Genomic DNA, 24,872 nt, shown 5'->3' on the forward strand with positions numbered 1-24,872 from the left:
CTCGGCACGGCTCGGTTCGGCCTCACGTGCTCCGCCGCCCGCCCCCGGGGTGGGACCGGCCCGGCACGGCACGGCCCCTCCGAGCCCTGCCGCCGCTGCCCACGGGGCCGGCTTCAAAGCTGGAGGTGGTTAATTAGTAAGCAGGAAGCGAGGCGCTAATGAGCGCGCTTGGGGTGTGCGCGCCGGGGAGGTGGGGGCGCGCTGATGGGGCAGGGGGGGCGCGCGTAGGGTGTGTGGGGGGCACACTTGGCACAGGGTGCACGCTCAGGGTGCATGGGGTGCACACTCAGAGTGCACAGGGAGCACTCTCAGCACACAGGCTGCCTGCTCAGGCTCCATTTTCTCTCCCCGGGTGGGCTCCTCTCTGGGTGCGCTCCCCCAGGGCATGTTGCAGCTCTGGGCACACCCCACAGCACCACGCACAATCAGCCCGAGGACCTCACTTTCCTCCTGAGCAGCCTGCAGCCAGGCTGGGGCAGCCCCAGAGCGCAGCACCACACGTCTGTTGGCTCAGCCACGAACAAGACCCTCTTTGAGCGGTGTCCAGCCCGCAGCCCAGGGGAGGCCGTGCTGGAGAAGCCCAGCCGTGCTCTCCGGAGCTGGTGCCACGTGGGGAGCTCTGCCCGGCAAGGCAGAAACTGTGGGGCTCGAGCACGCTCAGGCTGAATTCATATTCAGCAGCAAACACTTCTGAAGAGGGTACAGGAAACCACACAGTAAAAATATGCAGGATCATTTGCCTCCGCACTGGAAATCTACTCCTACCCCCCCCAGCCATGAAGTTGACCTTATCTCCTCTTGCAAAACCCTCTGCTTTAGCATTAACTGATCTGCTGCAGATAGTCCTGCTGCTGCCCACCCTTACATGTTGACTCTTCCCGAGTCTTGCTCCATTTCTGGCTCTGGCAACACGGCAAGCTCAGCCGGCAGCGAGCTCAGCAGCCCGGACACGTGCCGTGCCCTTTGATCAGCCGTTCCACCTCGTTTTCCATCCCCGCTCCATCCCCATCCCTTGGGCACAGCGGTGCCCATGCCTCCTGTGAGGTTGTGAGGTGCAGCCAAGCTCTGCCCCACACACAGGGAGCTTGCCCACCCTCCTAAATAAACCCCTTGAACGTCTCCCCGGAGCACCGGGGCGTGAGGGAGGCAGGCAGCACGCACGTCTCTCACGGCCAAGCTCGGCGGTGGAATTTCCATCAGTTATCGATGGAAACGCCAGCGAGCGCTTCACCGTGACGAAAGGAAAAACAGCAGCTGGAAAGGAGAGAGCGGACAAGACACAGGGCTTGCTTTCGAATAACCCTTCAGCCTCAGGGTAATTACTGCTATTGTGTTCAGTGGAAAACAAGGTCGGGAGGGGAGCACGGGGCAAGATTCCCAGGCCCGGACGCAGGCAACTGGGCCAAGGGGGTTTGTTTTGCCTTCTGAGGGGTGACCGTCTGGATGTGTCCCAGAAGGAGCTGCAGAAAAACCAGCAGCCTTTCTAAAAATGGAAAGCGGAATGTTTTCCTCCTGGCCCCTGGGGCATAAACGCCGCTATCCCTACTGACACGCATGGGAAAGGATATTAAAAACAGAGACGGGGGAGGCAGCCGGAGCTCTGCTCCCCACTGTCCCGGTAGCATCAGGGGCTCCTCCAAGGGGATGGAGGGATCCCAGAGAGGGCAGGGGGACACCTGGGGCTGGAAAGGTGCCGTGCTGGAAGATGCTGGCTGTCGAAGGAGAGAGAAGCAACCTGTGAAGCCCAGGGAAGCGGCGGGGAGCAGAGAGAGCCCCCCATGCGCTCACCACGCCCCAGCTGCGCACAGCCGCCAAGTTTTCGCAAGGGATGGCTCTACTTGAAAGAGTTTGGTAGGTCGAAGGTCAGGCGTAATTTCACTGCCTTCTGCAGGGACTATTTAGGCCTTGTTATAGCAGGATTTACCACTGGGCTTGGTTTCTTCTGCGTGGAGACCTTCCAAGCCGAGCAGCGCTGTAACTGTTTCTGAGCCGCGCAGATAGCCAGTGCCCTGCGCCCCAGCGGCTGCGTGCTCCTGTGGTGCAATCCTCTTTATTTCCAAACTCAGCCAAAGTTGTTTCCACTTGACAATCCCGGCTTTCCCCTTGCTCAAGCTCTCAGCCAGCTCCCAGGCCATAAACCCCTCGGGTTTCGGCTGAGAGCTGATACATTTGCAGGGGTGGCACTGTTATCGCCAAGGTTTCACCGCCACCCCGTGCACAGGCACTCCCCTCTGACCCACGGGACCTTTCCCCCCCATCAGAGACCCTCCCCGTGTGGATCTTTGTGTGGGCAGACACCCTATTGTTTCAGCAATCCCTCCATAAAGCAGCTGAATGGTTTAGGTTTATCTGGGAAGCAGGGCAGCGTTCCCCCCGGGAGGGATTCCTGATGTGGTTTTCCTCCCTCACCCCAGCACCGAGCTCAGCCCTTTCCTAGAGCAGCTCCGCGCAAAGTTGTGGCTCAGGCCACAGCACAGGTCCTGGGAAGCTTTCCTGCCCCGGGGGATGAAGCCTCTGCCCCTCTGAGCAGCAGGGACAAGCAATCTGCAGCGCCGTCTCGGGGGATTAAGCCCCAGCCCTAATCCTAATCCTGCTAACCGGGGTAACCCGGCGCTCGCTGCCAGCACCTTGAGCCTCCCGCAGCCCCGTCTGCCCCGACATCGTCAGCCCCCGTCTGGGTGCCAGCTCATGGTTTCCGATGGCTGCCGAGGACATCCACAGCCAGGCCAATCCCGACTTCTGGCTCGCCTCCTCTGTTTATTTTCTAGAAGAAGAAAAGCTTTCCAAATCCTCTGCCCTTTCCACGAAAAGGTCAGCGGTTTCTGTAAAGCGGGCTTTACAAGGATGGTAACGCTGAGGTACCGGGAATTTCAGGACTCTATGAAGAAACCTAGACACCGAATATCCTCGGGGTATGGAGAGCTCTTCACGAGTTCCCTTCGGGGTATGAAAAACCTCATGAATTAAAAGGAAGGAGGCAAAGGGCAGCACCCCCCTCAGCTCTGCTCAGCTCCCACCGCTGATCGTGTCAGGGCTCAGATGAGATCCCAGCCAGTTTAACTCTGCTCTAACCTCCATAAACAAGATTAGACCCAGATTAGAGCCGGCGTGCCTGTGTAAGGTGCTTACAATAAGCACCTTTATATAACCCCTTCTCCGAATTCAAGTGTTTTGCAGCCCTCCAGGATTTAGACACTCTGCGTCCGACAGAGCCTTCATCTCCAGATGGGAAACCGACGGCTGGAGGAGCTGGGGGCGAGGACAGGCTCAATTATTTCCCCCATCCCAAAGGGGCATCCCAGCCCTGCGTCCCTGCTCCGTGCCCGAGGGGCAGAGGCACCGAGGCCGAGCTGAACCACCGGAGCTGTGCCGCAACGCGCGATCGAAACCGCGCATCGACCGGCGGCGTGGGTGACCCCGATGCTGGGGGCACACAGCCCGAGCTGTTTGCTCTTCCCCTGGAGCCCCCACCGAGCCCTGACACGAAACGCTAAATCGCCTGCCCGATAAGATTATCGTCCCCGTGATAACCGGGGCTTTTGTGGCGTGGGACAACCCCGCCTGCCCCCTGCGTGCTCCAAGCCGGCGGCCGGGTGCACGCGCTCCCAGTGCACACCTCCTCAGGGCCTTCCTCCCTTTCCTAGCAGCTTCCAGCCTGGCCCAGCTGCTAATGCCATATGAATATGTACCGGCCGTAATGAGGCCTAATGAGCCCTAACGAGCTTTGAACCCGTCCTACCGGCTGGTTGAGCCGGGTGCTGCTCATCAGGGCACACTCCCCGCTCCCAGCCGTGAGCGGGCCTGGGCCTGGTTCCTTCCTGCAGCTGCCTTTGATCTCCTATCTCGGAGCGTAATTAGGAGGTGGGGGCTCTGCCTCGCCCCCTGCCCTGCCTCCCACTCACTCTGATCCCCCCCTGGAGCCGGGCAGGGTGAGATTTGCCACAGCTCCAGGCTTTTTCCACAGCTGTGGCAGCAGAAGAGCGCGGATCCCTGCCTCACACCCCAAACACGAGGCCTGCAGCCCAAATTGGCCCTCAGAGGCCACCCAGAGCCACCCGTGTCCCCGTGCCAGGGCAGGACGGTGGCTCCTGGAGGAGCTCTGTGCTGGTGGGGAGCTCCTGAGGCCTGGCTTTGTGGGCTGCAGCCTCCGGGGCCGCAGCAGAAAGCGCCCCGGGAGCCGGGCACCGAGGTCTGCGCCCAGCAGAGCCGGCTTGGCTGCTCCGTCCCTCCTCTCCCACAGCTCCTCCTCTTTTCAGAAGGAAACGAAAACAAACTCTGGGCCAGAAGTGGCTTTCCTGGAGGACACACATGTGAGCACCGACACAGGGCTGCTGCTTGGTCCTGGTGTCCAAACCCCTTGTGGAGGATGCCCACAGCCAGCCCCGGGCTCAGCACGCACCCGAGGCACAGCCCAGCAGGCACCTCCCTACAGTTTTGGGTAGCAAACACACGTTTTTTAGCACTGACAGCCTCCTTAGCAGGAAGGAGGGTATCCTGTGAGGCAGGGGTGCACACCCACCCCCTGGCTGCTTCTAAAAGCCCCTCTGGAGCACATTTCCTAGAGCTCAGCTTTGTCCCAGAGCCTCGTAAAGCCTCCCAGGCAGCGAGGCGTTTCCCCCTTCCTGCCCAGAGCTTTGCACGGATGTGTTTTTAGGACACCCAGCCTGTTAGTCATGCCCCACGCACCCTCTGCAACCATCCCTCCTTCTCCCTGGGAACTGCCACCACACCACTGACCTCGGCCAGCCTCCAACGGGGCATTTATGGGGGCTCGGGGAGCGCTGACACCCGTGGAGGTGGCAGCTGTGACACGGGGCAGTGCTCCAGCAGGGCACGGCTGCTCCACGCGTGTCCCATGCCACTGCCTCGGCCCCTGCAGGCAGCAGAGCTGTCTTGCCCGGTCTTGCAGCTGCCTGCCAGCCCCTGCACAAACACGGCCCCGGCGAAGCAGCCGCCCTCGCCTCTCACCCGCCCTGCGCTTTGCTGGGCTCCAAGATCAGCCCCGATTGCTTTGGGAGGTTGGTTTTCTCCCAAAGAAATCTCCCGTCTCACCTCCTATTTTCTTTCTTCTGCTTCTATTCTTTTTCTTTTTTTTTTCTTTTTTTTTTTCTTTTTTTTTCTTTTTTTCTTTTTTTTCCCATTCTCAGCTCCATCTTCTAATTTGTTCCCTGTTTTCTCACTCCTTCCCCCCACTCCTGTCTCAACCCCCTCCTTTTTGCTTTTCCACGCATCCTTTTTAACGCTTTTTCTCTTCACCATCATCCTCTTCTGCTTTCCCGTCTCCCAGCCTAACCCTCCTGTGCTGCTCCCTCTGCACGACAGCACAAACAGACCAGCAGTCGGCAAAATGCAACCCCCAAAATGCAACCAGCAGCTGCCCGCAGGCCACATCCCTGGCGCACAGCACAGCAAAAATTCCCCTTGCTGCATCCCACGGCCCTGAACCCACAAAGCCCTGGCCCGAGGAAAGCCACACAGCATCATCTCCTGGGGGATAACCAAGAAGCCGGACGGGGCCGGTGTTTTAGGCTGGAAAAGCCTTGGGGGTTGTTGGTAACTGCGGCCAGCGCCTTGCTCTCCACCTCACCTGGCAGATTTGTACCTGCCCCAGGCAGGATGCTGAGCGGGGAGGGAGGAGGCCACCCATTCCCTGCAGCACAGCACCCTCTAGCCTCCGCTGGGGCCGCAGCTCCTTGCTGGTCCCAGGGAGCACCTCCAGCACCAGCACCCAGCCAGGCGGCCTCCTGTGTGTCCCCACACATCCAGCCCTGGCCGCCCGAGCAGCGGTGACGCAGAGGATTTCAGGGGAATTTGGTGGAAGATTTGGCTCCCCGCTGCCTTCAAACCCCCAACCCCTTCCTCCCTTGCTCCCCACCACTCCCACCTCCCCCTACACCCCTTTCCTTTCTACACCTCCACAAAACAAAGCTCCGGCTCTTTGCGCCCCAACACCACCCCCCTTTTCCCCTTTCCCCCAAAACACAACTGCAGCCTTGCTCTTTGCCCCCACCCTCCTCCAAACGCAGGCTGTGCTCCCCACCTCCCAGCCCAGCCCAGCCCCAGCCCCACTATTTTGGCACGAGGCCGTGCTTCCACCTCCGCTCACTTTATTTATTTATTTATTTATTTGTGTATTTATTTATTTATGTATTTATTTCCATAAATACTGCTCGCTAGGAAGAGGCTCTCGCCCACCCCCCGAGCAGTACAGAAGTGCAGGTTTTTTGTCGGGGACCGACAGTCCCGCCGTTCGGTTCACGGAGCAGTTTGAAGGGCTGCAAACTCATTCAGCACTACTTCTATCCCTTCTGCAGGGAAAGTATTTCACAAGCAGGCACTGAAAAAAAAAAAAAAAAAAAAAAAAAAAAGCGTGGCTTTAGCAGTCTCCCTGGCTGGCTTCCTGAGGCTGGATAATCATAGCCCTTCCAAACTCCAGCCTCAGGAACACGGCATGATGGCAAATGTCAGACAGACCACTCGGAGTTCAGTGGGAGACAAACAGCTTCCTTTCTTCGCTGTGACATCTTGGGAATGCTCCAGGAGCAGCTCACGCGTCTCCCTGGCTGTGCTGTGCTCATTTCTTCCCTCCTGCTCTCCTCCTGCAGCTCCCTTCCCAGCTCGATCTGCCTGCCCGCTACCTGCTGCTCAGGTGCTGCCTCCCCTGCTCACCGACACTCCTCTTTGTGCCTGCAGCTGTGCCTCAATTTGCCAAAATTTGTGGCAAAGGGGCAGAAACGGCTCCCAGCAAACAAAAAGCAAGATCGCAGGTGGCTCCTGCTGGGAACAGCTCTGCTCAGCCTGGCAGCTTTTGGCACATTGATGGGGATTTCACCTCGCCAGGCTCCCTGGACAATTCGGGAGTGTTGTGGCACAGATTCAGCTGAGGGAGATACTGAAGGAGCCTTCCCCTGCAGGGCTGGGGCTGCCTGGGGAAGCAGGCAATATCTGAGTGCCACGGAGCACCCAGAAGCAGGAGGCAGACCCTGTACTCCCCCAGCACCCAGGAACTTGGTTCCCAAAGCCTCTTCCTCCAGCCAGCAGCTGTGGGGTAAAAGCAGTGAGCTGGCTGTCAGGAATTTGTGGACAGAACCGGCTGAGCACAGCCTGGTAAAACACTCAGCTCAGTGGCATTTCTCTTGGCCTAAAGAATTTGGGAACGCAGCAGCCTATCTGCTCTGAAATGGTCAGTCCCTGTGATAGCAGGCAGAGCCCTCTTGGTTTGGCAGAAAACCAGAAAAAAAGAGTCGGAAAGTCGCCTTCAGCCACAGGAAGGGACCAGGCACCTCTGCTCTACAGGGGACGAAAGGGTGGACAGCAGGAGCCCGGTAAGGCAGAGGTTAGTCACCAAGTTCTATAATTAGGAAATAAATAGCGTGCTAAATAAACCCAGAGCAGAAGCTTTTGAGGAGGGCGACAGAGCTGGAAGTTGGCAATGAGCAACCGAATGAGAATGTGATGGAAAAATACTGAGCAGGTGGGCCACGTGCCACCTCCACGGCTGGCTTGCATGATGCAGCCCTTCTCCCATCGCTGGCATTTGTCTCTTTACGTTGTCAGCTCCTCAGGACAGAAGGCCAGTCTATTTAGAGATCAGCAAAGTGCCCATTACGCTTTTAGACACCATTTTCAGAAAACACATAAGAGTCCAAAGAGCACTGTGCATCCAGCTCCGACAGGCTCTCAAGCAGCTTAGTGCTGCTGCCGCCGAGCCAGTACCTCGCAGGCGCTGCAGGGAAGGCAGAGAGGAAAAATCATTGCCTTTATTTCCATCTGTAAAGCTTTTCTGTGCTCACATGTCCCTGACAGGCACTTTGCTTACTTTCAGCTGGCAATCAAACCCTGTCATAAAAGGTGTTTTCTCTTTTGCTCCTGCTGCACTGGTGGAGATCAACACCCTGATGTTTCCTCCAGCAGAAAGGTTTCCTGAGAGGTGCAAAGTCCCTGGGTGTCCTTCAGCGTGCTGGTGCACGGGGAGTTTGCTGACCAGGAGAAAAGCTGGGCCATCGGAAATGAAGCAGAAAAAGAGCCGGTTCCTTATGCCAGCAGCAGCCAAAAGAGAGAGGGATGCGAAGAACAAAACGTCACTGTCACCAAGGCGTTGCACTGTCACCAAGGTGTTGCACGGCACGGCTCAGCCTGGCCTTGCACTGTGCCAAGTTCTCTCAGCCTGCTGCCTTCCCAATTGCTGGGTTTTTAGAGGTAAAATTATGGTCAGTTTTTCCTCGGCCTTGCTGTACAGAGCTAAGCACCTGCCCAATGCACTAGGCAAAGCTCTGCTCTTCCCGTGCCTACGGTTCCCAGCACATACATCTGGCTTCCTTTGCAGTACCCACACTAATCAGAGGAATCCTCCTGTCTCCGAAGCATTAGGATGTTGCTGGACACCCTCATCCCATTCCAGGGCAGGAATATCACACAAGCACCTGCTGGGCTGGAGCTGCCAAACAGCCCCCTATGAGGCAGGCAGGCTGGAAACGGAGCTCGGCTCTTCCCAGCACCCTGCTTTTACGGGATGGGATGGTTCAGGCATTTCCCCAGCGTGAGCTGTGCACTGCAAGCGACACAGGCTCCTGGCTGCGGGCCACATCCTGCACACGCTGCTCCCACAGCAGCCAGCAGCACCGTGCCGAGCATCGCGGGAGCAGCCCTGTACAAAAGGCCGCCCTATGTTTTACTTCTCCTTCTCAGCAAGCGGGCAGATAAGAGTTTGCTTTGCTGGGCTTTGTGGTAGCGTGCTGAAGAAAGCTCCCTGCTAATAGCCAGGCCAGAGAAATCCCCAACAGCCTCAAGGCGCGAGGGTAAAAGCCTTGCCTGGGGGCTCAGCACTGCTTCACCGTGTATTTCCCTGCAGTTTGCCTGGCCCATGGTGAGCAGACAAGGTGTAACTGGAATTAATCGGACTGCAATTGCGTGTAATCAAACCCAAACATTCTTCAAATACTCGGTTAAGAGGCTGATACAGGAAGTTTATCTAATAACCCTATCTTGCAGCTTGATCACAGGCATAGCTCGGCAGACCTCAGCCCAGCCAGGCTCACGCCGTGTTTAATTATCGTGTTTAATTATCACCGCACACTTTGGGCATTTTTACGAGGTTCGTTAAAAGCTGAAGATAAGGAGTTTGGCTCCTGCTTGCCCTCAAGGTGCGGGATCGCTCCTACAGCAGGGAGAGGAGGCCCTGAGGCGCTGCTGCTGTTCCTCTCCCACCTTTTTTCGGCTCAGCAGTCCCCGTGCTGCCCTTCCCCACACTCCCTCCTTGGTGACTCAGTGCACGGCAGTTACTCATCCCTCCAGATACACAGCGCTCTGGAAAATGTGACTTGCGCCCTGAAAGCTTTCTCGACGTAGGAAGCTCCAACTGCCGGTAAACAGAGGAGACAAGAGGACTGAAATCAGGGAAAGGATTTTTCCACCCGGTTACATAAAGTGACCAAACGCACGGCGAGGAACAGCTGATGCTACTAGGACTGCAACGCGCTGCCCTTTTGGGACACGCTGAGAGGAGCGAGTTGATAAACAGCGCATTGCAGACATTTTTTTCGTTATTATTTGTTTTCCTTTTGTGCCTGACCCTGCAGGCTGGTTTTGGATGGGAGGATTTTGCTGTCGCCCGTCCCGCAGGAGGCAGCCAGACGGCTCCCCCATGTCTCTGAGGGGCCGGGAGCCCTCCTCGCCCCTCAGGAACATGTTGGGCACCCTGAGGTGAGCCCCTGGCCACGCACCGGCCTGGGGAAGCCACAGCCACCAGTTTGGAAGCCCAACATGGAGCACATCACTGCACAGCCACCTCAACAGAGCTGTGGGGAGCTGGGGCTGGGCGCTTCTCACACATAACTCATGACAGGGCTGAGGGGATGGCCTCAGGTTGTGCCAGGGGAGGTTCAGGCTGGAAATGAGGAGACATTTCTGTCAGAAAGGGCAGCCAGGCGCTGGGACGGGTTGTGCAGGGAGGTGGTGGCATCACCATCCCTGGGGGTGTTGAAGGATAGGTTGGACGTGGTGCTTGGGGACACGGCTTGGTGGTGACACTGGCGGTGGTGGGCAGTTGGCCCAGGGGCCCCTGGAGGTCTCCACTGCCTCCAGCCCCAGCCCGGCCCCGCTCTGTCATGGCGGCGGCTCCCCACAGCCCCCCACATCCCCATCCCTCCCGCGGCCGCCCATCACGGCCTGACTGACAGCCCTCGCCACCAATGAACCCGCAGGTCTCCGCCCCTCCGCTCCCCAACCGCCCAATGGCAACCGAGAGGCTGCAGCTCCCGCCCCCTCCCCTCCGCCTCCACCAATGGGCGCTCGAGCAGCGGGGCGGCGCCGCCAATGGGAGGACGAGGGCGGTTGCAAAGGGGCCGCGGGCAGCGGGGCGGCCGCAGACGGGCGGGAGCGGTGGCGGCGGCCGGGCAGGGGCCTGCAGGTGAGGGGGCGGCGGCAGGGCCGCGGCGGGGGCCGGGCTCCGTGAGGGGGCCTGAGGGGGCTCCTCCAGCCCCGTCCCTCGCGGTTTGGGTCCCGGGAGGGGTTTAAAGGCCCGCCGGGCCTGGGGGGGGAGGCTTGGCGGCGCTGCGGGGTGTAATAAGCGGAGATTTGCTCCTGGGGGCTGCCCTGGTGTTCTTAGGGGCTGTGTGAGCGGTGGGGTTGCCCTGCAGCTGCCCCCGGGGGGGTCCCGTCCCTCAGGGGGGCCCCCTCCAGAGCCATCCATCAGCTCCCTCCTGCCCTTCCTTCGCGCTTGTCCCAGCTCTGGTAAGTTCCAAAGGTCCCCGCCTGCCCCTGGCAGGTGGCTGGTGGCTTCCACATCACCGCTGCGTCCTCGTGTCGTAAATGCTCGTGGGCTGTTGGTCAGCTGGCTGGCACGGTGGGGTCACGGTGGTTTACGGGCCCCGTTTATGAGCGGTTATCGCCTCGGGCCACGTCCGTGATGCTGCTGGGGTTGGCATGTTCCAGTCTGCTGATAGCACCTTCCTAGAAGGCAGCGTTGGGCTATTGGCGTTCCTAATGTCTCGGTTCCACACCTTCTTCCATAACGCTCGTTTCCTGTGCTGGGGTGGGGAGTTTTGGGACTGGCATCACCTTTGTGCCCTCGGTCTCCTCTTCAGCTCCTTCACCAGATGCTCGTTTAGGTCTCATGTCACCAGAGCAGCTTGAGTAAGTTGTTGCCTCTTTGCCTCTTCTTGTGTCAGTGGGCACATGGCCTTCCTTAGAGCAAGGACGAGAAGGATATTAAAGAACTGAGAGGTAATATTTGGGTTCTCCTGTCTTACTCTTAAAAACAATCATTTTTCAGCTCTTGCATTGGCAGGTCCTCAGTGTTCTTGAGTGAATTAGCTGAACAGGGCACGAGGCTGACCTGGGATTCTGTCTTTTCTAGGGGTGCAGTCTCTTCCCTCTCTGACCTCCAGAGAGCCATGGAGGTTGGGGTTAATGCTTTCCACCTTGCAAAACTGCTTCTGAAGAAGTTAAGCTAAAAACCAATTTGTTCTGCTCCTCTTGTAAAAGCTAGATTTTCTCTTCAGCGAATAAATAGCAGCTTAAGCTTCCAGCGTTTCATAAAGCTGCGTTATTAAACTTGTCATGTGAAAACCCAGAGATTAATGCAGTGAAATGGTCACTGTTCTGGGCTGTGGTGGAGAGAAGGAAAGATGGCAAAACAGCATCATTTGTCCTTGACAGGCACATGGAGAGGTTAGCCAAGCACAAAGTTTCAGCTGCATTTATAGGCGTCTTTTGATGTACCATAGCAAATGGTGGCTGTAGAGCAGCGATTCAACCCTTCTGTAGTCTGACCTCACCTGATAATGAAAATGTTTTTGGTGCTGCTGGATTCACCTTGTCCTGTTACTCTTCTTTCTTGCTCTGACTCCTACGTCTTCGTCCTTCATGCTCCAGGGCTGGTGGCGCTGGAACTTGGATTAAGTTAAAAACCAACAGGATTTAGCAAAGTCTGTAATAGGGGGTTGCATGCTGAGGTCTTTAGTGCCTATTTCCAGCTGAAGGGTGCTGACACTACCTAGACCTAGCAGATCTTATGTACTCAGGCTCTGTGAAGCACGTCAAACACCACACAAGCCACAGTGTGTGGTGATGAGTTGTGTGCAGAAGGGAGCTGCATTAAAAACCGATAAAATTGGCAAGTACAAACCAGATCCATAGCTTAGCTGGCGTTATTGAAAGTTCTGGCTTCTCGTGCCTTCTTGTGATGGTGTTGTGAGTTGGCAATTTAATATTTAATGATACACTTCACCTCTCTGATCCTTGTTTGCAACATGTCTAGACTAATGCTGCCATTAGTGGATTAGAAATGGCCAAGTGCTCAGCCGTCTACCCCACCACGGAAAAAGCAAGCTGGCTTTTCTGCTTCTTGGGAACGGCTCCTGGTGCTCTGAAGCTGCTGGTGTGGACTTCCCAGCAAAACCCTACATCTCCAAAGTTGCTGGTATGTTGGAGTCGGCATCTGTATTTGCCGAGCCCTCTGGAAGGTCTTGTTTTGTGGTGTGTCAGAGTACAGCTCTGAGCAGCTCTCTGTGGTGTGTGCTATAGATCAACTGCTGCTATATATGGCAAACGAACTTCTCTACAAATATTTGCCCTTCATCCTAAATGGCTCTTGAAGATTAAGCTTATAAGCAGTTCAGATAACAAACTGATAAAACTCACCTGACTGTTCAGACATTAAATTTAAACTCGATTGACTTTGGTACCAAGCAGTTTACTTCATTTCAGCGTGCAAGGGCAGTCTGACCTTCTTATGGAGAAGACAGTCCTGCCTGTCCAACATACCTGTTGTCTGGTAATGCTGCTGACCTAGCCAGGCAGACATCTCAGCTCTAGGAAGCCTTGTGTGCCCTGAGGCTTGTCTTTTCTGCAGCTCTATCAGTTGACTTGATAATAAAACATAATTGTGTCTGGCTGCCAGCTTTGCGCATCCAACACTGGGCAGCAATAGTCAAAATTGCTTTACAGAGCAGTTCTGTACAAACCAAGAGCTTGAAACATCTTTGTGCCTGTGCTCTCTCAGAGGTAAGGGCAGTGGAGGAAGCATCGTACTTCACAGCATGCAGATGTCTTCATCTGCATCTCTGGATTCACCAGGAAGTGCAGCTGTCTGGCTCTGGGAACTTGCTTTACTGTTGAGAAATACTCTGTAAAACTTATTTACATCTTCCAAAGATGCCTTTGCATCAGGATGCAGGTTCCAGAAAGATAACACTGAGGGCATTCAAATCTGGCTGTCCCTTAACTGGAACACCCTGTTCTGCACAGTGTGGGCCGGGCATGTGTCAGTGTGGAAGGTTTGTACCAGAGGGAGCAGATGCACAAAGCGAATGTCCTTGTAAGAGGTAGAGAGAAATCCCGAAGAAGTGTCTGTAATTTCCCTAAATAACCATCCACGCTCAGCAGGACGGAGGGCAGTCGAGCTCTCCAAGGTGTGAGTTGCTGGTGACTGCTCTAGTGCACCAAAACCTGCTTGCTTTAATAAGCATCCTGCTAAAAGCTGCGTTATTCTTCAGTAGGGGTAAGTGTGTGTTGGTCGGGTCCTGTGTCCTTGTATTTTCTTCTTTTACCCCAAAGCTTTGTTGTTTAATTTCTGAATGCAATGATGGGAATCAGCCTTCTGCCTGTCGTGGGCAGCCTCAGCGTGAATGACTCTGCAAATCTGTGCAGCCGTGGAGCAGAGCTGCTCGGCTGGGGGGGAAACAAGCAGGCTGACTGAGGGCTTGGGAGCAAAGCGGCAGCTCAGCTCTGGTTATGCTCAGGTAGAGGTGTTTGCTGACTGCTGAACTCGGGGTTAGATCAGCTCCAGCACTGCTGGCTGGCTCGCCTCGTGCTTTGCTGATGGATGGCGTTCCCTGCTGCGCAGCTCGAGTGGCGTGGAGCAGGCTGTGCTTGTGCAGCTGGGCTCCCTGCAGCTGGGATGTGCGTGGACTTCGGGCTGCTCTTCCAGCTCTGACAGTGCGGGGACAGAGGGAACGAGTCCGAGGACAGGTGAGGCTTTGACAGCGTGGCGCTGCGTTTCACAGCGCAGTGAAGGAGTGGAGCTGGCTCCTGGGGCTCTTCTCAGCCTGTGCTGCAGCTCACAGCAGCTCACCTCACTGCTTGGGGCTGGATGCTGGAAGCATTGCTCTCTGAGTGGGGACTGGCAGGTTCTCTGCGCCTTTATTCAGCTTCTTCCCTTGAGCTTAATGCTGACCCTGGGCAATGTGGTAGGTAAGTGGCACCTGCTGTAAGGCCACAGAAGGGTGTTAGCCAGCACTTTTTTCCCCTCCCACAGTACCTGAAAGTAAGCTTGACCTCTTCTACAAACAGCTGGACCCTTGCTGCTCCACGAGGCAGTAGTTAGGGTGTGACAAAGTCCTAAGTCTCCGCAGTACGCAATGAATGATGTTTGTTTAATAACATGAGCCTTTGTTAAGATAAGATGCAATTAATTGATTTCTATGGAGTCATCAGAGCCTTAATGGCTGTGTCCGAGTTTAATCTTGTATTATCAGGTGTGTGTAATAAAAGCTAATAAAGTTTTTTGATTCATCTATGGCAAACAGGATCCAGCTCGTTTGCTGTGCAGCCTCCAGTCTGTGCCACCTTCCTTAGGTAAGATGCGGGAGCTGCCTGGCCTGCAGTAGAACTGTTCTGATCAGCTGAAGCAACAAAAGCAGTTCCTGGCAATCGGAAGGAAGTGAAATTGAAGGCTTGTTTGACTGTAAATTAACCTTCCTGGGGAAGTGAAGGAGCTCAGAAGCCTTTGGCCCTGTGGGCTGTAGAATTACTTTCAGGTGCTTTCTCAAGTGAGCTGCCTTGGCGTGTCCAGCCAGCCTTCTGAGGGGCTTGGCTTCTGCTCTGCAGGTGCTGGATTGTTCAGAGTCAAAAACTAAAAGCTGTGGTTGAAGGCAGCTGTCCTTCTGGCTGCCCTGCTGGTGCCTCGTGCGATGAACTTTGTCCCTGTAGCCTCACGGTACCCCGAGATTTAGTGCCTGAGCCAAATATTGTATCTGGTGGAAAGGTCAAATTCCCATGAAGACAGCAGCCAACGAATTCTTGCTGGAACAGGGTGTAAACAGTACCTGCTGCTTTGTGTACTCCCCAGCCAGCCAAATCCTGGCCTGGGTGCTGGCTCTGGCACAAGGCGGAGGGGTTTGCCCTGAGGAGCAGCGTGCTGTGTAAATAATGTTCTAGTCAGCACCCCGGCCATGGGATGTGTCAGCGTGCCCCGTTTGCTTGGAGATAAAAACTTGTCTGATGACAAAACCGCAGTGGGCTTTGCCAGACTCCTGATGGTCTGGTGACTTTCTCCCTCTTGGTCGCATCTCCTGAAAACCCAAGTGCTTAAAGAGCTCCAAGTGCTCAGCTAATGCTTAATTAGTCTCTCAGTGCCTTGAGGTCTGAAGCTCAATTGGTTCTTGATGTGCTCCTCGGTCCTTCTGGCCATTTACAAGATGATCTCAGTGGTTCTGATGTGTTGTCTTCTAAAGCCACCCCCGAAGATAACAGGAGGGTCTGCAGTGTCCTGCCTTGCTTTGTGCCCCTAAAATGATGGTGTTAGCACTGGTGTGGCCCTAAAATACTTGTATTTGTGTAATTCTTTGGAAAGATGGAAGTAGTAATCCAGGCTTGACTTTTTTTGCTGAAGAAATAAGTATCTTTTATATAAAAGGTGCTCAGTAGAAGACAGGGTTCTGGGCTGTGCAGTAATGCTTGAAGCTTTTTCATTGTTCCCCTTTCAGGTTCCTGTGCTCGGGTGGCTGCTGTGACCTCGGGCTGTCCTCCAGTGCTTTACAAAACCCCAGTCCCGCGGTATTTCTCGTCAAGAAACACTGCTTCAAGCTCTTTCACTACATACATTTTCATCTGGATGGTCTCTAAACATCTCCCTCTGCATTTAAACCTCTGGCTGCAAGCACACCCTGACACGTTTCTGTAGGCTTCCTGGAGTGAGTTTCAAGTAATCCTCTGACGTAAAGCTTGGCTTTCTTCTTTGTAGTGCCCCGAGTTCCCACCCTTTCCGTAGTAAAGTTCCCTTCTCCGTGATGCAGGCCTAAATGTCCTGCATGATATCAACAACCTGTAACCTCTGGTTGTGTGGTGTAACACTGGGGAGAGGCGTGAGCTTTGACTTTTATTAAAGATAATTTCCTGGGAACGTTTCCTAAAGAGCTTCAGTGAAGCAGCCTTCCTTCTCCCTTCAGAAGAGGGGGGGAGAAGTCCCCACACCACCTTCTGATGTGAATCTTCCTAGGCATAGCTTTTGCTTTGCTTCCCTTGGCTACTAGATTTGCTTTCAGAATTTTCTTCCCTGTGCAAGCACCAAAACCAAATTAAACTAGTCCAAGAAATGTCTGATAAGTTAGTTAACGAGGTCTGCCTGCTTAATCTATTCAGACACAGCCTCTTTGGCTCTTTGAATTGCAGTGGGGAAGAAAGGGCACTGTGAGTTTTGATAGAAGCCCTCTGGGAGCATCTTCCCTTGGTGCCTGGCTCTCCAGCACACAGAGCTGGGTGCAGCTTGGGCCCGGGTGGAGGAGCTGCAGGGCTCGGTGGCTACCAAATGCTGCTTGTGCCTCCCTGAGTCATGGGAGTGAAGCGACCTCTGTCCCTGCAAGAGTCTCCTCTCCCCAGGGAAGCTGGGACAGAAACATGTAAGTCCAATTTGCTGTCAGGCGTGACTTCACTTAGTTTGCAAGCAAATATCTGGGTGGTGGCTTTCCCAAAACCAGCATCCTGGAAGGGACACGTAAGGAATTTGCTGCAGCTTCTTGGTACTTCCATCTCTATCTGGAAAGTGAGATGCTGCTGCTTTTTTCCTCCTTATCCTGGTACGAGTGAGATGCGCTCTGTTAACACTAGTGCTAAAATAATTCTTTCCTGCTTGGTTTAAAACTTCTTATTCTGTAATGAAAGAGCAGATGAAAAGACTTCACAAATCCAGCACTTGCTTCCAACGATAGATTTTTAACGTTAGTCCTAAGTCACAAACAGGACTTAAGTACACTGATTAAAGAGCTGTAGCTCATTAGGGATGTCATGCCTTTTAGTGATTTATAAATAAGAAAAAAGGAGTTGTATACTTAAGGTTCATCAAAAAATAACATCCTTGGCCCTGAGAGCTTCAGCTTCCTGGTGTTCCTTGTGGCTCTCAGACCCCGTGATGGTTGGGAAGGCAGGCTTGATTGCTTCCAGCAATGCACTTATTGTCCCTTGCTAATTTTGGCTAGCTTACTAAAAGCGAATCCCATGTTGTGTATACAGAAAAGGGCAAATGTCTGTTTGCTTGTATTAGCGCTGACCCATTTAGAGGAGATTGAAGATTAAAATTTGACTGGCTCAACGCTGGAGTTATCTGTACTTTTTTCGTAAACTGGCAAGTTCATTGGGTCAGTGCAAAAAGGGTTTACCAAAACCGAAGCAAGGTGACCTCATCCCTGCCTGTAAATAGAGACATTTGTCCTGTGTGATTAGAGGCAGAGAGAGCTCTCAAATCCATTTCAGTAAGCTAAACCTTTAAATTTTTAGAGCTTGAGTACTCTGGCTCAGCTCCTGCACATCTGCCGTGGCTGAGACAGGTCTCAGTAGGTCTTCAGCAATACCAGAGCCTCGAGGAAGTGCCCAAAGTGCTGCAGGTGGGCTCAGGGGCACTGAGCTCACCAGCCTGGGCCTCTCAGACTGGTTTCATTGCAGAAGTTGATCTGTGCAGCCAGCCATCTGTCTCCGTGTTACCCGTACGCACTGATCCGAGCCTGTGGGTAAAGATCCTGGCAAGCACACCGGCACTTAGCACGTGTTTGAGGTGTCTGCGTCTGCTTAGAACATGCTGGGTGGATGTGGTTTTAGACTCTGAAAGGGAAGAGTATTTGTGTGTAAGTGACAAGGATAACCCTGCCTACCAACTAGCTGGTTTTCCTCTGAGCAGCTCCAAGCTAGCAGACTTCTTAAAGGTGGCAACAAGCAAAAACTGGGAGAGGAGACTCGGGGAGATGCAAGCTAGTTGGGTGAGTTACACTGAGTCACCAGTGCAAAACGCTAATGACTAATTGTGCTCAGTTTTATTTTTAACAACTTCACTAGTGATTGAAAGCTGTAAACAGCAAACCTAGCTGAAGATCTGTGTGGCAGGAAAGTTTGTCTTGCTGTCTCTGTTACTTTTCTGAATAAAACAGCAAAGAGAAGAAGCCAGCAGAACATTATGCTTGGATTCATGATCATCTGATCAGAAGTCTGGTTTTTAATAGCCTACTCTTTTCTCCCCTCTCCGTGAAGCTTGGGACTGGAAAACCAAAGCTTCAGAAGTGTCCAACGTTAAATGTCTCTGCAGTCCTCACCCTCTGTTCTCTTGCAGCACAGATGGCTGTGGTGGCAGAGACTTGTGGCTCTCTGGCGTGCTGCTGATCGATAGCTGATGTCAGACTTGTTTTCTTCCGAGGGATTTTGGTGTAGCTGCATCGAGTACAGCAAGTACTTCTGAGATTTTTGTCATCCTGCTAGGAAGAAGAGTGAGGCTTCAGAACGGCCTGTCCTGCTGGCACGTTTTCCAAGTCAGAAGGAGCAGACAGTCCTGGGGCTTTATCTCGGAGGTTCTGATTCCATATCAGCTTATTGTGTCTATGAGGAATCCAGTCCGAACTGTCCGTATCGCTTCTGCTTTGCACTCACAGACTCTTACTGGCATTATCAAATTTCTGCAGCGAGCCTTGTGCATGTGCAGCAGTGTTAATTAGGTGGTTGTGTCTCAGCCCCCCGGTGGCTCTCACCTTCTTGCTGAAGTGTGGTACATGTGATGTGCTGTAACTCCTCAAACAGCAAGTGTGGGAACAGGCAGGGGCTGTTTGTAAACTTGTCTGTGAGAGGCTGCCTTGCTAAGCCTGCCTGAAAGGAGCAGGAAACTTCTTTCTGCCTTGCTTTGCACTTCAGTAATTGTGTAGGTACTACACAGAATTGAGAGGAGCAGTGCTGTTACCTCTGGTCTTCTACAGGTGCAGAGATTGGGGCAGCTGACGGAACTAAGGAGAGTGTCACATCATCTCTGCAAAGGTGGTGGCTGCATGGTCTGCTGCAAGTTCACAGCCCTCTGAGTCACATTATTTTTCATTGCAGTTTTCTCTCCTCGTGAAGCTATCCTCATGCTGCAGAGGGATTAGTATGCTGTAGGCAACTGAGCTAGCCTGGAAACTCCACAGGCAAGAGGTTTGCAATGCAGATGGGTCAGAGTTGAAGTGGCTATGACTGAATGCACAAATCAATTGCAAAGTCTGTGATGGGACCGCTGGATAAATGTGTGTTCTTGCCTTGCAGCCAAGAGATGCAGTCTTATCAGTAACAATCGATCTGTTTTCCCTCCCTTCGCAGGATAGCTCGGCTAGCACGTGGGTCCAGACAGTGAAAATTCTACAGAGGACTGGCAATTATTCCTCGTTTGAAGAAAAAGTGACATTGGTAAGGCTTACTTGTCAGTTGCTATCTTATTTGCATTACCCATGTGGCAGAGGAAGGACCAAGGGTAAAAAGTGTCCCTTCAATAGAGATGAAATATCTCTGTAATAACTGCATCCAGTTATTTGAACCATATGTTCAAAAGCAGCTGGCTCAGTTCAAGAATTTGATTTCAACCTGGAAGGATATTGTTATATTGCATTTCTCTTTAATTCTCCCTCCCACCCTTTCCCCACTTCCTTTACTCTGAAGCCCTTGAAGGGCTAGATTTTAATCTAGTCCTCCTTTCACTGTGGAACAACGGTGAATTAAATGCTGAACTCAGTGATATATGTACAGTGACCACCCTGAACACATGCAGGAGTTAATACCAGTATAGCTAAGGACCTACCGCAGTAGTTCTTTCAAGTTCTCCTTTTCAAGCCTGGCTTGTACATCTGGGAAGAAATGTCCATCCCGAGCTGCCAATATCCCTTTATAGCCTGGCTTTTCACTCAGCTTCTATTTGAGCTAGGTAGTCTTGGCCAAGATCCCGAAAGCATTGCCTGGCTGCTGTCTGCAGGCTTTGACACCTGAGATACTGTTACAGCTCCAGTGCAGCACTGATTAGGAGTAAATCTCCTTTCCAACAGGTCATCCAGTTTCCATTCCTTTTGGTGGTCAGGGCGTTTAGAGCAGTACAAAATAAGCTTCCTTTCGTCTTCAGAGTTGCTAGACTGAGCTGATCTACTAGGATTTGTGTAGCATTGTTAACTGACAAATTAAGGTGGTTAGCACAGTTTGGTTTTCAACATGGCAAGTGATATTCCTATCCAACAATATACTGTAGAAGGCTTTAATATTGCTCTTTATCTCCAGGTTCAAGATGAGTGTGATGCTGGAAACCCCCGAGCTGCCAGCAGTGTTTGACGGGGTGAAGCTTGCTGCAGTCGCAGCTGTTCTCTATGTTATTGTTCGCTGCTTGAATTTGAAAAGCCCAACTGCCCCTCCTGAACTCATTTACCAGGACTCTGCTTTGTCCCGCTTCCTACTCAAATCCTGCCCGCTTTTGACCAGAGAGTAAGTAGGAGATTTTTCCATGTTGTCCTGTGTTGTGGGGAGAGGAGCTGCACCTAGGCATCCTTCTGCTTAGTGTATTTAATTGTGGGTACTAATGAATGGCAGGGTATTCTCTGGAAGAAATAAATGTCTTAAGTGCAACATTTCATTATTGTTAGTGTTCCAGGAAGCTGGGTTAAGACCAACCCTTGTTGTGCAGGGTTTTCCATGGATGTATGGAGAAACATGTCTGTCCCTCTGTATAGGATCTGTATGCAGGTACTGCAGTATGCAGCCTGCTGTCTGCAGAAATGGCTGAGGGATGGATGCAATCAGCACATGTTCCTGTTCGTGGACTCTCCTCTCTAGTAGAGAAGAAATCTATCAGGGCTCGCAGGAAGGAAATATTTTCGTAGTGTGGTTATGTGCTTGTAATGAAAATGGGGGTGGCTCTTAGTTTTAAAGTGCCTACTTCTATCTGAAGTGCCTTAAATTGGAGGCTAATGAAATCTATTACTGGGTAAAGCACATCATCATGACTAGTTTAATAAAGTAACAACATACCGGACAGCTCTGAGAAAATCCTGTTGAATTCGCCCTCAATTTGAGGTTATGTCAGCTGTATATTTGAGCAGACTGATCTTCAGCTTCCCCTTCTAGGACCTCCAGAACCAGTGCAGTTGCCCTTACCTCCACCAATAATATGAAGCATTTACTACAACTTCATGAAGCTGTGGAGGGCCACAGGCTTTGATGACACTGCAATCACCTTGAAAACTTGCAGGTCCTTCTTAAAAGCCCTAAATGCATCAATTATTTAGTAAGTGCTAAGTGCTGCCAGATGGACCTTGCTTTTGGATCGCTGAAGTCACGCTGACTTAAAGATAGTCATTTTAGGGAAGATGAGTCTTTCAGCAGTGCTCTTAGGTACCTTGGCTACCTAAAGTGTTATGATCTTAGACCACAGGGTTTGTAAACTCTTAAAGAGAACAAAGTACTATCTATTTTAAATTGGAACCCAAAGAGTATTCCCTGATGCACTCTGAGTTCAATAGTAATGTGTCTGAAGCTGAGCACTGAAGGTGAATATTATTTCTAGTGCCATAACTGCAAAGCAGTTGCTTCCCTAAAACATGTCAAGTCGCTGGAACCTCCTTAGTCCATTTTAGACGCTTGTCATTTAAGTGCTGGCACTCTGGATTGACGTGTCCCTAGTCACTGAAAGAGCAAGCATTAAGCTGTGCTGATTGCCAGTCTTGAAGACATATTAATGACAGGGTAGAAACTTAGAAACTTAGATGGATGTGCTTGTTGTGGAGTGTTTCAGAGTCTGTTACTGCTATTCCAGCGCCGTTCCCATGGCACGAGCTCCTAAGCAGCTCCATATTAGAGCCGTGTTTCGGACTTCCACGCAGTTGAAGAACAAAGCATTCCCGAAGGAGTGGAAATGCAGAACATGTCTAAACATCGTAGTACATCTGTTGTGTATTAGCTACAGGCGTGAAGAGCTTCTTGCAGAACCCTCGCCTTGTGTTCATCGTGTGCAGCCTCGCGTTGTTTTTCTCCAGATCAGCTCGGAGCTCACACTTGGCAGCTCTTCTGAATCCTGTAGCTGTGATTTCCAGCACCCAGTTCTTGGGCAGAGTGTTGTAAGAAAGGCTTGTACCACCCCAGGAAACAAACTCAAACAAATTAGAATAAAATATGTCAAGAAGTAGTCGTTCAGTCTTGTTACCTGTATAGCTCTGCTCAAGCAGAGAGGGGGATACAATGCTGGTGGTGATTGAAAGGGCTTACTGGAAGGAGAACAGGGTTGTGAGATAATGTTTATGAGGTTTTGCTATTCTGTTGAGGTTATCGCAGACTTTTTTTTTAAATGCAAATATTGAAATATCAAAGAAGTCCTGTCTTTATGCATGAAAGTCACCTGGAGACTAATGGGGAACAAATGTATTTAAATTCCTGCAATTATGCATGAAATGGTTTGTAGTACTAATTAGGAAGAGCTATGTGGAAACATCTTGTGCTATACTCCACTGAAAAACCTTGTAAGGCTTTGATTGCTTGCTAATTATTCCAAGTGTTAGGAAAGCTGATTAAGCAGCTCTTTTCAAATTCTACCATGAAAGCAAAATAAGTAGCCCAGCAATCCCTTCTGTTAGATCAGTGCTGGGTTTGTTGTAAGATCTTCCACTGATTCTTCTGTGCAGATGGAAACCGTCTTTCAGATGTGGTGCCTTCAGTGTCTGTATGCTCAAGAAAGGAAGGAGTGAGGGTATTACAAGCAAGGTGTCAGGTAGAATAGTTTTTTCTTATTTCTTTCTATCTGTGCAGCGATTAAAAATAACTGAAAAACACTTCTATTGTATTTCCCCTTCGTGGCACCATCCTTACCTGTGGACTTATTGGTAAATTGTAAACAGAGCATCATTCAGTAAGCCGAGTGATGGTGGATGAATAATTGAAGAGCTTTGGACAGTAAATCTGCCCGAGATGGCTGTGTGCCAGGTACCTTGTACTTACAGATGTTGGTACTGCTTCTTACAGTTCTCTGAACTGCTTGGAGCTTTCTACATATCAAACACTGGGAAACAAAAGACTTTTTTCCTAAATTAGAAGGAATTCTCATCTCTATTTCCCTTCCTGAACCTGTGTCCAGCTCTGTACTTTTGCTTACCAAGTTGAGTAGCGCAATCAACCCCTTTTTTATTCTAAGATCTGCTGCTTGCTACAAACCTCTTGCACATCAGGTCAGCTGCTGGTACCCTCCAGCACTCAGGCCTATCCACTGGTGCTCTTTCCTCGTCTTTCAAATTGGCACAGAAGGTCTGCCACCTCTTACCCCTGTAGAAATGCAGCATTGACTCTTCAGAATCACAAACATAAATTTGGCCAGTGTTTGCTGTACTGGGCTAGAGATTTTTTGGCTGTTCCCAATTCTTCTACTGTCAAGTGTGTGAGTCTAGTCCCGTAGAGCCATGGCACAAATATCATCCTTATGGAGAATAATTTTCCTTGCCTCCTGTAAACTTATCCTTAATGAAGGATGAGGCTCAAGCGAGGCTTGATTTGTAAATCATCCCTTAAATACCTCTGGATTGGTCTGCAAAGGGGATGAAAACAACCTGTCACCTGTTGTAATGCAGGTGGCAGTTCTCAGGCTGTCCCCTGATGTGAACAAATTGCAGACTGCTTTCTGCATCTGTACCCGATGTAGTATAGCGCCTCAAAGTAGATGCAAGAGTCAATGTTTAAAGTGTTAATCTCCTCAGTTGGAATGAAGTAATGCTCCAAAAATAAGCCTGTTGCTGAACTTCCACTTCAGATCTTTGAGGATCTGAATGCTGATGCTTGCTAATAAAAATAGCATGGTTTTTGTGTGCTTTGTTTGAGCTGCTTATGCAGCTGCTGCTTTCCTAAACTCCTGTATGCTGGGAGATGTACGTGCTCTAAAATCATAATCTGCTGTCCGACAGCCGCTAAAATTTAATCTACGAGCACAGATTGGAATTATTTTTACTCATAAAATGCTAGGAGAATGTTTTTGGAACACCTGGGAGTTGCTGCTCTCAGGGGCTGTTGTGGATGAGAGATCCTATCGTGATGTGGGGATGGGCTCTACAGCTGAAATGAATCACTTGGAGATAAAAACGCTCGCATTTGTGAGCAGATCGATGTAACCGTGAATGCATCTGGCCAGTTAAGACACATGACGTGATGAGTACATAGTTCACTAAAATCAGTTTCCATAATAAGTAACTGCAGCCCCAGGCCTGCTCTCCCGTCTGCTGCTGAGTCCAGTTACCAGAAGTTGTAGCTGCAGGAAACCTGAACTGCCTCAGGTGCTTCTCTTCTGTCACAGTACCTGCTGTCTGTTGCAGCTCACCAAATCAAAATGGGAAATCACTCAGACGAGTTAGCTGAAAGCTTTGGATTTCAAGCAAACCAGGAAGCCATTTTTTCCACAGAAGCTGAGATTTTTTGTTTCCACTCCAACCTAGCTTTGTGTTTGGATCTCCCACGTGTCAGTATCTGGTTGTGTGCTCTGTCGTGGTACATCAGCCTCATCCTCGTGCAAGCAAGAGGTCTTCTGGCTGCTGTTCCCCACCCAGCTGGCTGCTCACACCTTGTCTTGCTCCAATAATCTCAAACTGCTACTGCAGGGCGGTGAAAGTTGTGCCCGTAGGTAGATGTGGTGCCTGTGCCTGGGTTCTCCTACGTCTGTGAACAGCTCGGTTGTAACAGGGCACGCCGAGGAGTGCGTGGTGAATCAGCTCCATACAGTGAAACTTGCTGTCCTGAGATAATCCCTGCAGGATAATGGTTTATTTCAAAACTATTTCCATCTGCAGCAGGCATTACGGAGGAGCTGAGGAAGTCTGTCTTGTCCTTGAGCACTTTTCCAACTCTGTATCTGAGGGAGGCCA

General features: G+C 51.8%; 1 protein-coding gene across 4 annotated transcripts in view; it reads left to right on the forward strand.

Moving 5' to 3' along the window:
* Positions 1-10,320: 10,320 nt before the first annotated feature.
* The window catches only part of ABHD2 (abhydrolase domain containing 2, acylglycerol lipase), a 37,947-nt gene continuing 23,395 nt past the window's right edge, over positions 10,321-24,872 (forward strand). The window contains exons 1-4 of one of the 4 annotated variants that reach the window (XM_068696484.1): positions 10,334-10,408; positions 15,708-15,938; positions 19,324-19,410; positions 20,266-20,466. In XM_068696484.1, coding sequence (XP_068552585.1) covers positions 20,273-20,466 — 194 coding nt within the window. In that variant the 5' untranslated portion in view covers positions 10,334-10,408; positions 15,708-15,938; positions 19,324-19,410; positions 20,266-20,272. Of the gene's footprint in view, positions 10,409-10,545; positions 10,732-15,707; positions 15,939-19,323; positions 19,411-20,265; positions 20,467-24,872 lie in introns of those variants that run through there. The other 3 variants (XM_068696483.1, XM_068696482.1, XM_068696485.1) reach the window with 3 other exon arrangements.

The sequence above is a fragment of the Anas acuta genome, chromosome 12 (genome assembly GCF_963932015.1).
Source record: "Anas acuta chromosome 12, bAnaAcu1.1, whole genome shotgun sequence".
In the NCBI taxonomy this organism is placed as follows: domain Eukaryota; kingdom Metazoa; phylum Chordata; class Aves; order Anseriformes; family Anatidae; genus Anas; species Anas acuta.